This window comes from Nematolebias whitei, chromosome 12, assembly GCF_014905685.2.
Source record: "Nematolebias whitei isolate Nwh7 chromosome 12, NemWhi1, whole genome shotgun sequence".
Lineage (NCBI taxonomy): Eukaryota > Metazoa > Chordata > Actinopteri > Cyprinodontiformes > Rivulidae > Nematolebias > Nematolebias whitei.
In genome coordinates this window covers 45767660-45781173 of record NC_056509.1, presented here as the reverse complement: position 1 = coordinate 45781173, position 13514 = coordinate 45767660, and the positions used below count along the sequence as shown (strand labels likewise).

General features: G+C 41.0%; 1 protein-coding gene across 1 annotated transcript in view; it reads right to left on the bottom strand.

Annotated features, from left to right (window-relative positions):
- LOC119417960 (probable serine/threonine-protein kinase kinX) overlaps positions 1-13514 on the bottom strand; it is a gene marked incomplete in the record, with an annotated part of 34468 nt that overhangs the window by 18643 nt on the left and 2311 nt on the right. The window contains 5 exon segments of the mRNA XM_037685207.1: positions 290-316; positions 2724-2750; positions 2896-3021; positions 5513-5563; positions 7357-7569. Coding sequence (XP_037541135.1) covers positions 290-316; positions 2724-2750; positions 2896-3021; positions 5513-5563; positions 7357-7569 — 444 coding nt within the window.

Genomic DNA, 13514 nt, shown 5'->3' with positions numbered 1-13514 from the left:
AGTGGTGATAGTAGTAGTAGTACTAATAATAGTAGTAGTGGTAGTAGAAGTAGTTTTAGTAGTAGAGGTAGTGGTGGTAGTATTTTTTTATCGTCCATGTCGCGAAGTACTTTTAAAAGAGGGACAACTCTTTGAAACCTGATCCCACATATGTGCATCTTTGGGATTTGGGTGCCAATTTTAGAATTTAAAAAAATAATCTAAACAAAGTAACATGTTTTAATTAGTTAACTCTTTCAGTATTTCAGTTTAAAACCAACATCTCCAGTAAAACATAGGATGTACAAACCTTTACTTCTCGATGGTAGAAATTCTCCTGCACACAGATAAAAGAAATACAATTAGCACGAAAACAAAAGTACAATCAGCTAGAAAAGACTAAGTCTGTAAAAGTGAGTATTAAATAAAATCTTAGAGGCAAAAGTTAGAATTAACTGTTGGATGAACAAAGGAATTATTAGTTGAACATATTAGTCTAACTAATAACTAGAACTTTAGGAGGAACAGGTTCGTTTTAGTCCAGGTCAGGGAACAGAGGACCAGAGTTGCTAAAAGGTACTTGGGATTCAAACCTCCAACACTTGTGTTTTGTGGATCTGGTGCTGGCTCATGACCTTGTTGCAGGCTCGTTATGCTTCGGGTGGATCTCCTCGTCTCCGGACCCGTTTGTGGCGCTCATGAACAGGATCCCAGGGTGCAGGAAGGCGTCAGGTTTGGAAACCTCCGGGTCTAGTTTCTGTTGTTTTCAGGCTTTTACCTTCAGTCTGCCCCGCATTGTGTGCTTAACTGTGAATCGGCTGAGAGTCCGCTCCTTGCAGGCTGAAGCCAAGGTAAAAGGTGGAATGCTCCCTCCAGGTACGGGGTGAAACTTTGGAAGGAAAATGACTGATTGAATGAGATCCTGGATACAAGCAGCTGAAATATGCTTCCACTGTCAGGTGGCCGAGAAGCTCCATCGTCCTGAGAGCTGCTGCTCCTCCACTTTAGGAGTCAGTAGTTGAGATGGTTCAGGCCAGTGGCGAGTTTAGCCTCTGTTTGGGGGGTGCTCAAGCACCCTTAAATTTTAACTCAGCACCACTGAAAATAAAGTAAATTTCTTTCTTTTCTTTTTTTTCTTTACTAAACCACCAAAAAAATGTTTTTTGAGGGGGGGGGGCAGTTCTGTGTTTGGGTTCTGTTTGTCGCATTTATGATTTAATGCAACATAATAAACTAATTTAAAAGGTAGCGGATCATTGTAATACTTGGTTTATTTACAGAATGACTTTAACTGCTGGATGTCTGGCCCCTGAGCTGCTGGACTTCAGTAAATATGTCCCCCCCCCCCCCCCCCCCCTGCAGTTTAGTTAAACAGCCCTGCTTTAGAGGGTTTAATACAGTTTATTCCATTTCCAAAACCTAAACTGAGTCTGAAAAAATGTAAAAGATGGATAAAGCCCTGCGGCCGACCTCATGAGCAGCTGAAGTGAGAAACAGGAAGTACCACATGTTCATCTGTACGAAGGGAACTGCAAGTAAATCATCCATTTTCTGTTGTAATTACACTGTATGCTTAATGGTTAAATTAAAGGTTAATTCTTATACTATAGCTAGTTGTGTTTTGTGTATTTTGTATGTAGATATATGTGACACCTCTGGTTGCATAAGTTTAGTCTTTGCTATGATCAGTTAACACTAAACTGATTTTGTACAAAGTGTTTATCAGGTTGTGCAATTTAAAGCAGAGTGCTACGTCTGTAGCATCTTAGCTAGCGCGTCTGTGTTGCACGCCGCTAGCTTAGCGCTACTTCTTGTTGTGCCGAGCTCTAAAATAGTTATTGAATCAAGCGTTTACTTATGTAAGTAAACCTAGATGTTAAATGACCTGTTAAAATACACCAAAATGCAGGAAATTATATCTACTTTATTTTAAAAAATTCAGGGGGAGGACTAACAGACACCCCCCACCCCCACTCCCAATAGTGTATGCCCCATATATTATGAATGTATCTCACGCCAATGTTGTTCAAGCCAAGAGCCATTGTCAGTACTGGGGGCTAAGCCCCCCTAAAGGTCAGGTTCTAGAATCGCCCCTGGTTCGGGCTTCTGATTGAGATGCCTCCTGGAAATCTCCCTTTGGAGATTTTCCAGGTCTCTCCACTGGGAGGAAAGCCCAAAACTCGTTGGAAGGGTTATGCATCTTCTCACAGGTAAAACTGTAAAATGTTGCTGGGGAGAGGGAGGTCTGGGTTTCCCTCCTGTTGCCTCTGCAACTCGAACACTTTTAAGTATGGAGAAGAAATAAGATGAATTTCTAAAATGTTCTTCTGTTAGTTGAGCGTTATGGGATGAAGGGCAGAGCTCATCAGTCTTCACTCCCAGAAACAGAATAAATACCTTTTGCCCCTTCTTCTTCTTCTTCTTCCTCCTCCTCCTCCTCCTCCTCCAACCATGTTGAATCTTAGAGATGGTTCATAAGTCTTAAAAAGGCTTAAATCTACCACCAGTGTGTTAGTATCTGGCTGTTATCATCATCTCAGTGCTTTTCGATCATCTCTACAATGGATTTTTTTAAACTTCAAGTGCAAATTCTGAAAAACAAACATCTTACGGTAGCATCAACATCCATCTTATTAGGTTTTAGCAAATCTCAAACCCAATCATAATGTCATGTTTTGTAAAATACTTAAAGTGTCGAGCATTTTTCTTTCTTATTCTGTAGATGGCAGACAAGATGTACAAACCTTTTTTCCTCACTGCGTACAGAGTTCCTGCAGAGATGGAGAGAAAAAGATCAAACGCGCTGCAACGTTCACGCAGATAATCAGCTGCTTCATTTCCAACAAGTTTGCACGATGAATTGGAGCATTTCTGACTTGTTCAATGAAAAGCATACGTTTTTTTTGTGAGCGTTACCTTCTTCATCTTCAGGAGCAATCAGGCTGGCAGCAAATTTAAATATGGACGAGATGACATTTGTTGATTCGTCCACAGCTTCGTTCATGACCTTCACGGGGTCTGAGCTGATCTTACTGAGGCCTCCTGGAGGAGCACGAAGGTGAATAACAAACAAAACCATCAGTTTGGTTTGATGGAAGCTGTTTCACCAGGAAAAATAAAGCACACCTTTGTAAAAAATATATATACATTTACTTCAAACTCAAACATCTGGACTGAGTGATTTCCTTGTGGGAGGTAAACTGAAAGGGGCTAAATTAAAAACTTTAATCTGAATTATAGGAGCTGACTGTCTTGTCAAATTACAGATAATAAAAGTTACCCACCTTTCAGTTCTAAAGCTTAAAGGGGCATTCCATAAAATATAATAATGTGCAAAAAGCAAGTTCTACTGACCCTCAGTCATCAACTCTTCATTCTTATAGTTTTGTCGGTTTTTGTTGTGAAGCTCTGAAATTGTTTTGCTTAAAATAAATTATCTGGTTGAGTTTGAAATTCTTGAACAGATAAACATCAAACATTGTTCATTTGGAGGTTATAAAGTAATTTTATTTGTCAAAAATCAATCAAAGTTTGATGAAAGAGGGTCTATGTTGCCAAAGCGAACGTCCTACAAACATTGTTCATCTTATTTTACATATTTATACACACAAATACTGCAGCAGGTGCATTTTCAGCTCGACTCTCCGAAACACAACAAAGATGTAAACTGCACTGACAACGCAAGAACACTGATTTCAGATCAGCTTGAGTTATGTCTTCTCTTTTTTTGAAGACAAAAACATCTGTTTAGGAAAATGACAGAGCAGACGTGACCAAGCTCATCTGAAGTTCAAACATCAAAAACACATCATTTCTGGTTTAAATCAAACGTGGTCGTTGGGTTCTTCCAATACTTGAACGTGTTTCCACAAAGACGTTTGAAGGCAGCATCAACGAAACAGCAGAGAAACATCTCATGTCTCCTCTCCTGGTACCCCAGTGCAGGGGTCTGGACCCACTCTTTGTTTTAAGGGTTGGAGCCTTAATGCCCATAAGTTTCCATATTAACAAGATTTATGGTCTAATTATGCCAGTGGCAGGGCAGACTCACCTATCTGAACACGTCCATCCACGTCCACGTCCTGCCTGAGCTGACGTCTGGGTCAACTGAGTCGACGACACAGTGGGAGTGTCAGACTGGACTTCCTGTTAGGTTTAAACTAACTCAATGTGGGTAAGATCCTGTGGGCACACAGAGCCTGATCACTGGTGACTAACAGAGACCAACATGCTCTGAGTCAGAGATGAAGACGTTTCAGTTACTCTGCTTCCAACAAATCTGGCCACAGCTCACCCACTTAAAGATATGATCTGAAAATAAATTCACTAAATTATTAATATGGCTTTTGCATTGAATAATTTACCTAATTTCTTGTTGAATCATCACAAAGTTAAATTCCTGCACTTACAGTTTGAACGGCATCCATCGTCCCTTCATTATTTTTAACATTCATGGAATTGCGGTCCTGCATCATTAGGACTTACATGTTGTCCATAGTCCGTCCATTTATTGTCTTCGTCTTGTTCCAGAGTCAGGTCTCAGGGCAGCATCTTGAGCAGGGAGGTCCAGACTCTAGGTCTAGCTCTTCCGGGAGGACTCCAAGGCGTTCCAGCTGAGAGTCTCTGTAGTGTGTCCTGGCTCTTCCCTGGAGTCTCCTTCCAGTTGGACATGTCCAGAAAACCTTCCTTTGGAGGCTCCCAGTGTCCATCATTACCAGATGCTCCGACCACCTCAACAAGCTCCTCTCAACGTGGAGGAGCTGCGACTCTACTCTGAGTCTCCCAGAGAACTGAACTTCTCACCCTATTTAAGGGAGAGTCCAACCACCCTGCAGAGAAAACTCATTTTGACTAACTGTATCCATGATCTTGTTCTTTCGGTCACGACCCACAGTTCATGACCAGAGGTGAGGCTAGGAATGTAGACCGAGCTTCGGACCGGCGTGGAGTATGTAATACTGCAACAAGTCATCTGTCGAGCTCACGCTCCGTTCCTGCCTCACTTATGAACAAACCCAAAGAGAACAGTCCACCATTTTCTGATTGAAACTAAAGTCCTGTTTTATTTAAACAGAACTCTTGTCCAGGTGACTCACAGAGCCTCTCATGACACCAGCTGACGCAAGATTTGAAGACTGAATAGAGGCGCTCAAATGCTAGGTGAGTCTACTCCACCACACAGGATTAATCTGTGAATTAAAGACGCTGTAAGGCTCAGATCCTCAAAACAAAGAGTCCAGACCCCTGCACTGAGGAACTTGGGGATCGACACCTTCAACAGGACACAAGCTGCGCTGACTGTACATCTGAACACAGAACGCTGTCATCAACGAACAGGAAGATTTTACCAGAACAACAACGTTTATAATCCAGCATTCTTCACAGATTTACGCATGGAAGCTGTGAGGGAACTTTCCAGCAGTGAAACCCAACGTTAGCAGTCAGTGTCAGGAAATGGACAGTTAGTAGTTTTATTCAGCGTCTAAACAGAAGCGTCTGCTCTGAGGAGTTAGGTGCAGTTTAGGGTTCTTGCCTCTATGCCCTGAATCCTTAAAAACCTTCCTGACGCCAGCCTGAGGGTGACCTGATTGGATGAGAGACAGCAGCAATGAGCAAAGAGTTTTATGCTGTGGGCAAGGAAAGGAAAGGAAAGGAAAGGAAAGGAAAGGAACGGAAAGGAAAGGAAAGGAAAGGAAAGGAAAGGAACGGAACGGAAAGGAAAGGAAAGGAAAGGAAAGGAAAGGAAAGGAAAGGAAAGGAACGGAAACATTAATAGAAAGGGAAGGGAGAATCAATCACAATATTTCTGCATGATATGATGATGATGATGATGATAATGAGGTTTTAAGCTTGCGTTTTATTTAATTCTGTTAGAGTAATTATTAATTCTAAATTACCAAAATTAGCTGCATCATTGTTTGTTCTCTGCATCAATACGAAATTAAAATGGAAGACAAATGAATGCAGTAAATAAGAAAAACATATTGTTAATGTTTTGCTTTAGTAATGTTGGTCAGATTAAATGTTTTGTTTTTGTTACTTTATTATAAGAGAAGTGAGTGACAGATGAAGGCCTGTTAACTTATTTTTAGCATTCTTGTAGAAACAAACTGAACAGGTAAAATGTGACTTTTGTACAAAAGTGCCTCCAAATCTGCCAGAATAAGACAATATATTGTAAAAGAAATGCACAACGTACTAAAAATACAGAAACGCAGTAAACAAACTGTTAAAAAGACAAACGAATGAAGATTATTTGGATTAAAAACAGTATGTTACACATCTTTGTCTCAAAATCAGATAAATTACTTGTTTAAACAACAACTGTGTTAGCACAGAGCGTCAGCAGTTCATTCAAATTAAATATTCTGTGTCCTATTCACTCGGTAATAATAATCCCTGTGTGAAGAACGTTAATTTTAATTTGGTTTCATTCAGTTCAGTTTATTCATGAAGTTCACGACTGACGTCATCTCAGGGTCTTTTAAAATTTTCTCTCAAGTTTATTTTAAATTCAGCCCAAATACGTCCGACCCAATGAAATCCATGAGTTGTCCAAATTAATCTGACAACCGTTAAAAATTGACTAACACAATCCAATTTAACTACAAATATTAAATTTACTCCAGTCATTTGGTTCAATGCCGTTTAATTAGATCTAAAAATCTTAAATGTGCTTTTCTTGTCTTGAGGCAATTTTTTAAACAAATTGATTGTTTATTCTGCCCAGATATATGACATTATATCCTCATGCTCTGTATCATATTCTATTATTTTACAAAGGCTTAGCAAACTACCACAAGTCGGTTGTTTCGGCTAAATATTTTTTGCAGCATTAACATTTTAAGTTATGGATATTAAATTAAAGATAATTAGAAATAAGTGAGAGCATTTTTAGACTTAAATGAAATGTTGAAAGGAGTAATAAAAATGTAAAATAATAATAATAATAATGATTAAACTGTAAAAAAATGTTTTTTTTTTACTGCACCTACAAGACATGCTTGACCCTCCTGCTGCCCTTGGGTCAAAATGACCCACAAGGCCTCAGTCTTCCTGCTGAGGCCTTGTAAGAAATTTGACCCAAGGGCAGCAGGAGGGCTAAACACAAAAACAGTCCGTTCATGGCAAACTGTACGAATAATATCCAAGTGTTTGGCACACAGATCATAAAGACGACCACCAGTGAACTCATAAGAAGTTTTCTAAATGTTGCTAATATATAATCTATAATTTCAACCCCAACTCACAAACTGCAGCAGTAACACACATTTTGACTGTCGGGTTTCTATTTACTTTGAATCCTTACAAACAACATATGAAATGTGTCTTTTCTTTGAGAGAAGAGACGAATAAAGTGAAATATTTATGTTTTACCTGAAATGGTTTTGTAGTCCATCACATCGAACATGATGATGAAGACGCACGACCAAGTGAGGATTAGAGCCAGGACTAGGATCCAGGCTATCGGAGAGCTAAACGTAGCGTAGAGGTTGTCGGTAAATGATTTCCTGGGCCCCCGCGAAGATGCCGACCCAGCATCTCCAGACTTACTGTCGATGACCATCGTGGTTGTCGTTGATGATCGTGCTGAGGAGGAAAGACGAGAAAACGTGGCCAGATATACATCATTTTAATTTTTCTGAAGGTCAGTGAGATGAAAGCAATGCTTCTTAAAAAGGTGGCCCGACAGAAAATAATGGAGAACTTTAAGTTCAGGGGGTTATATAAGTAAATATAATAAACAATAATGTGAAATGGCAAATGGTGACGAGAAACTATAAGTTCTAAAAGTCCAAGTGGGGTTTTGAGCTGCAAAATGTTGGACAATGAAAACACTGAAACCACTGACTGAATAATATGCAATATTACAATATACGATATGCTTTTATCTGACAAACATTTGATTTTGGAGTCAAAAAAATTCAGTTCACCAGCCCGGAGCAACCTACAGAACATTTGACGTTCCAATCTCTGAGTCCTTTTTCTAACGAAACAGGTACTTTTTTTATTCCAAACTTGTAGACTTTAGTAGTACCAGAATCATCTGACGTGTCTGAAGGGATGTCCCGACCCCCTCCACCTGTCCTCCTCAGCCTGGACTTTATTTTGGATGACAGGAGTCACATGAGGGGAATGTACTGTCATGGGTTTAGGGATTTTTGGTGATTATGGTTTGTTATTGTCTTGAATTGTTTTGAATGTTTGTGGTTTTGTTAAGATTCTTGTGATTTGTTTGTTTGTTCTTTGGTTTCAGTCTGTCTTTCTGCTTTGTTTAACTCGGTCCTGTCCTCTTTGTCCTCTACTCGTCCTGCACACCACGTCCTCATTTGTCCTTTTTCACACCTGTCCTGCATCACTACTTGTCTCTTCATAAACTTGCAGGTTATCCGTCGTGGTTTGGTAGAACCTCCTTGTGGTGTTTTCCAGGTAAAGTTAATTTTTTTCCTCCTACCTTTGACTGGTTTATTTTATTTTGCTTAAAACTCCTAATCTTGCAGTTCTTTAAGGATCTTTACTTCATGAAGCTGGCAGCCTGTGGAGCTGCGTCTACTCTTTAGTTCATCTCTTCACCTTGTGTTTTCATCGTAGTGACGGGAAGCACGGCTCTTTTCTGGGATCTGGATCAGCTTCCCCAAAACGCCCATCTCTTTAAGCTCCAATAAAGTGGCCTTTTTAAGCTGTAATCATTAATGTGAGTTTGAATGTGTTGTGATGTATTGGTTTAGTTTCATTTGAGAGTTTTCTGGTTTTCAAACATATTCCCAGTCAACTATTTAATTGATTTGTCAAAACGTTCTGCGTAAAAGCAGTCCCAGTGTGGTGTTGGTGTGGCTGTGGATGAGTCAGTCCAGCCAACAACACCTGTTGACTCTTCTCAGCTCTCTGCTGGAAGCTAACGTGGATCTCCGTGTTACAGCTGACTCGAGCAGCTCCTCAATGCTCCAAACACACTCTCAGACCTCCATCTGTCATCATCTCTGCTCTGACGCCTACAAACTACAACCTGTGGAACCTCCAAGAGACTCTGTGGAAACGTCACGTTGGTGCTGGATGGCAGTGTCAGGAGACTTCTGGTCAAGGTCAAAGATGTTTATCACTAACTGTTAAATTAATGATGAAACATGTGCGAGTTCAGAGAGAGAGGGGAGCTGATTTGATCCTGCATGGGAGGCTGAGGTCATCATGGACTGTGAGCTGTGATAGCTGATAAGCGTGTATTTCATAAACAATTCTCGCACACTGTCCGATGCAGATTTTCACGACCGGGTTTCAATAAGGCAGCTGTGTAAGCCTGTGAGTGTGTCTGCCATTGCAAGTAAAAACTAGTTAAATATCTTCTCGTGTCCTCAAGTGTGACTTTTTTCATTCAACCTTTATTTAGACAAATAACTCACATTGAGCCTAGAAGACTCATTTACAAGTGAGATCTGTTTAGACAGACAAAAAGTAGTGAAACTAGACATGTGTAGGAATTGGAGACAAAAAAATTCTTATCAGACTTTTTCTTCCTGCCTGAGAAGAAAAAACTCTAATATTAAAAAACACCTCGCACAAACAATCGCATAGTGACATAGACATTCTGCAGAGGGGGACGACGAGAGCGGTGAGCAATGTTCATAGATGCTCTCGAGGTCACTGTAAGAGTTCTGATAAGGATGAAATAATCAGTCAATGTCCTCCGGTGAGATCCATAAACATTCTCGAGGTATGTCGGGGAATGGGCAAGAATAACGTCTATGAGAATCCAAGAGTCCTGAAATGATGACACAAAGTTTATTCAGCTGGTTTCATCTGGTTGATCAGTTGGAAATTTCTCAGGGAGGGGGTGGTGAGCGTCAGATCACATGTTCTCCAGGTGAATTCAGATAAGATGCTCTTCAAGGTCAGCCAGGGGAGCCAAATTCAGATAAACACACAGTTGTTTTGGGGACAGGCAGAACTTAATGATGTCTACCTTGAGTCTGTGTTGGTCGACTCGGTTCTGAAATGTCCAAATTACATGGCCACTGAGTAAAATCCCCAAGATATGATCCATTCTGCCCAAAGCATTTGAGTCTGGGTACTCGAGGCACCAACCAAGCCATCATAAAGGCAAGCAGCGTGATCGGGACCAAATTTTCTGCCGATGACTTCCTTGATTGTTGGTAAAACCAGCGACCAGCCAAATCCAAAAAGCAGGAACCAATTATCGTAAATCCAATTATAAATGTGTCCTTAAAATCCACAAATGGCAGCAGAGATAGACACGTCATCAAGTCTTCCAAGTCGATGAGATATCCAGCTGCGTGCCAACAGGGCAAATCGGCTCGCCTAAAGCCTGTCTTGTCTTCAAAGAAATGTTATCAATTGTGTTGAGGGACAAACTGATCAAAACAAGTCCATAATTATGGTTCGGAAGATCTGCAAGAGAGGCTCACAAGCAGTTTCACAGACAGACAGAGACTTCTTTGAGTAATTAAGATGAATAGAGGATATTTTAATCCAAAAGTAAGTTTAACCACCGCTTTAGAAGCATGTCATTGTTACCAAGACATGGATTTCAAAGAAACAAGAGAAATCAACATCTCAAGCACGGCAGTTCTTCTATTAGAGGTAAAATTGTTGCTTTATACAAAAAATAAAGCTTTAATCACTTTGAGTGCTAACAGATCATGAAATTTGTTTAAAATGTTGACGTTAAAGGCAGCGGTTGATAAGCATTCCTCAACAGATGTGATATTTAAAGCCTAACTTCATTTTTTTTATCAGGCAGACATAACTCAGATATCTGACAGTCGTTGTAAGAGAACTGTTCCTGAAAAAAGGAATATATTCCTGTATACATGTGAGAATCTGTCTATTGTTTGTGTTTTTCTTGTCGTCTGTCCTGCCTTCCTCAGGTTTTGTCCCTCATGTTGCCAGCTCCTGTTTCACCTGGCCCCAATCCCCCCCAGGTGTTCATCATTGTGTCTTGTTAGTGTTCCCTCTATATTCAGCGTCTCTGTGTTTTTCTCCTTTGTCTGTGGATTGTCCTCTCAAGGTGTCATGCTCTGTTCATGTCCCACGTATGTTTTACTGCCACGTCAGCCTTTTTGTTTATTTAAATAAATATTAGTCCTTCCTGAGACCTGTCTGCACATTGGGTTCAAAACTGCACAGAACATAATACAAGTTATTTCAGTAGATGTAATGTTTAAATAAAATATACCTCCTGTTTTTAAATTTTGTGAGTATGTTTGATCATGGGCAGCACGGTGGCGCAACTGGTAGAGCTGCTGCCTCTCAGCGAGCAGGTCCCTGGTTCAAACCCCGGTCCAGGGGCCTTTCTGGGTGGAGTTTGCATGTTCTCTCCGTGCATGCATGGGTTTTCTCCGGGTACTCCGGTTTCCTCCCACAAACCAAAAACATGCATGTTAGACTGATTGGTAACTCTAAATTGTCCCTAGGTGTGAGTGAGAGAGTGAATGGTTGTTTGTCTCGTTTGTCTCTATGTGTCCCTGTGATGGACTTGCGACCCGTTCAGGGTGTACCCCGCCCCTCGCACAGTGATTGCTGGACATGGGCACCAGCGACCCCCGTGACCCAAAAATGGAATAAGTAAAGATAATGGATGGATGGATGTTTGATCATATTCTACAGACTTTAACAATTTCTACAGATGTCAGGTGAGTCTATCTTAAAAACTATATTGATCAGATCATATTTAAGTAGTCTGTTTTCTCCTCTTAAACTTTCAGCAATAAGCTCCTGTGAAGCTGAAACAGTCAGTATTTTGGGTTTTGATGGATCCTCTGACCTTTAGCAAGGTCACACAAGCTCAGTTCATCATCTATTTAAAACCAGCCATAAAAGGTTTGATCATTCAAGCATTGATCTTGTTTTTCTGGCTGACTTGTCGTAACGTGTGGTCTCCAAATCACCACCTGGTGGCTCGGTGGAGCCGTTAAGATCCAGAGTCTGAATACAGAAACCACGTGTTTTTAACAAGCTGCAGAGCTGGACCAGGAGCTGCAGAGACCATCAAGATCCAGATGGTTCAACACGGTGCTGATGATCTGGTTAGATGCTTAAATCAAGCTGGTCTGTTGTTGTACCCAACAGTCTAATGAGTTTATCTGCTGTGTTAGTGAAGGTTCTGCAGAATTTAGATCTGAGGTTGTTACTGGGATCTGTTGGAGCCACTGTTCCAGTTTGGTGGTCACAGCAGCGAGTTCTCCTATCGCCACTGGGACTACTGATGCTGTGACTCTCCACATCTGTATTGTCTCTTTCAACTCCTTTGATATTTCTCCAGCTGCTCCTCTTTCCTGACATTACAGTCCCTTGAGATTGCTACATCTATCACCACTGCCTTCTTCTGCAGCTTGATGACCACCACAATGCCCATTTGGTTAGCCATCACCTGTTTGTCAGTCTGGATCTGGAAGTCCTACATTATCTTAGCCGTTTCATTCTCAACCACCCTTGGTGACATCTCCCACTTTGATTGTGGACCTCCAGTCCATATTTGGATCCAATGTTCCTGTGTATTTTTTGAGCCACTTGGTTATGGCGTTCCATGTATGCTTTGTCTGTCTGGATCTTACCCCCTGTATGTGTTGGACTGTCTCAGGGGTGTCTTTGCACAGCCTTTATCTTGGGTCTTGTCTGGTATGGTAGACCCCCGCATCTACTGCTCTTGTGCTGAGGGCCTCTTCTTGTGCTGCCATGATTAATGCCAATGTGAAGTCCTTCAGTCCAGCCCTTTCTATTCACTGGTAGAAAGTTTGATTGGCCTCTAGAGTTGTCTTCCACAGTCCCACTGAGTTCTTGATGAAGGTTCTTAGTGTCCTGTTGATGTTTTATAGTTTCAAGGACTCCAGTATCCATGTGTGTGGCATTGAGTCGAAGGCTTTTCTGTAGATAATCCAGGCAGTGCACGGGTTTGTGTATCTGATCTTACAGTCTTGAGCTTTGGCTCTGTCAACTAGCTGGTGCATGGCTCCTCTGGTGTCGGTGTCAATTCCTTTTCGTGCCTCGTTCAGACTGTCCCAACGACCAGTTTCAGCTCTGAGTGGATCTCATGTTGTTCCCCTGCCATTGAGGGTACACTCTGGGTGGTGTGGAGGAGAGTACCCTGTTTATTCTCCTTCTGCTTCTTGTGTGTCCCTCTTTAGGCAAGTAGCCAGAGCTCTGAGGCGTTGCTTGGTAATCCAACCTCACACACCAGCCTCAGGTATGGACATATTGCAGTATTTAGGGTTGAATGAATGAGAAACACGGTACTATGCTTTGCAGAACCTGGAGCACTGAACCTGAATGCATGTTGATGCCACAAACATTGTGCAGTTTTTATGAAATGTTTACTTTTTTGTTTCTTGTCACAAATAAAACAAATATGTTAGAAATTACCCTGACTTATAATCTTTATGACCCGCTGTAGAAAATTAATTTAATAAAATGTTAAGCTATTGTCCAGGATTCATTATGATCATATTACTGCATGGGAGCATGTACAGTATAAAGGAGCATAAGTGTTTCAGAGAACAAAATTAATTAATGTATTTATTTAT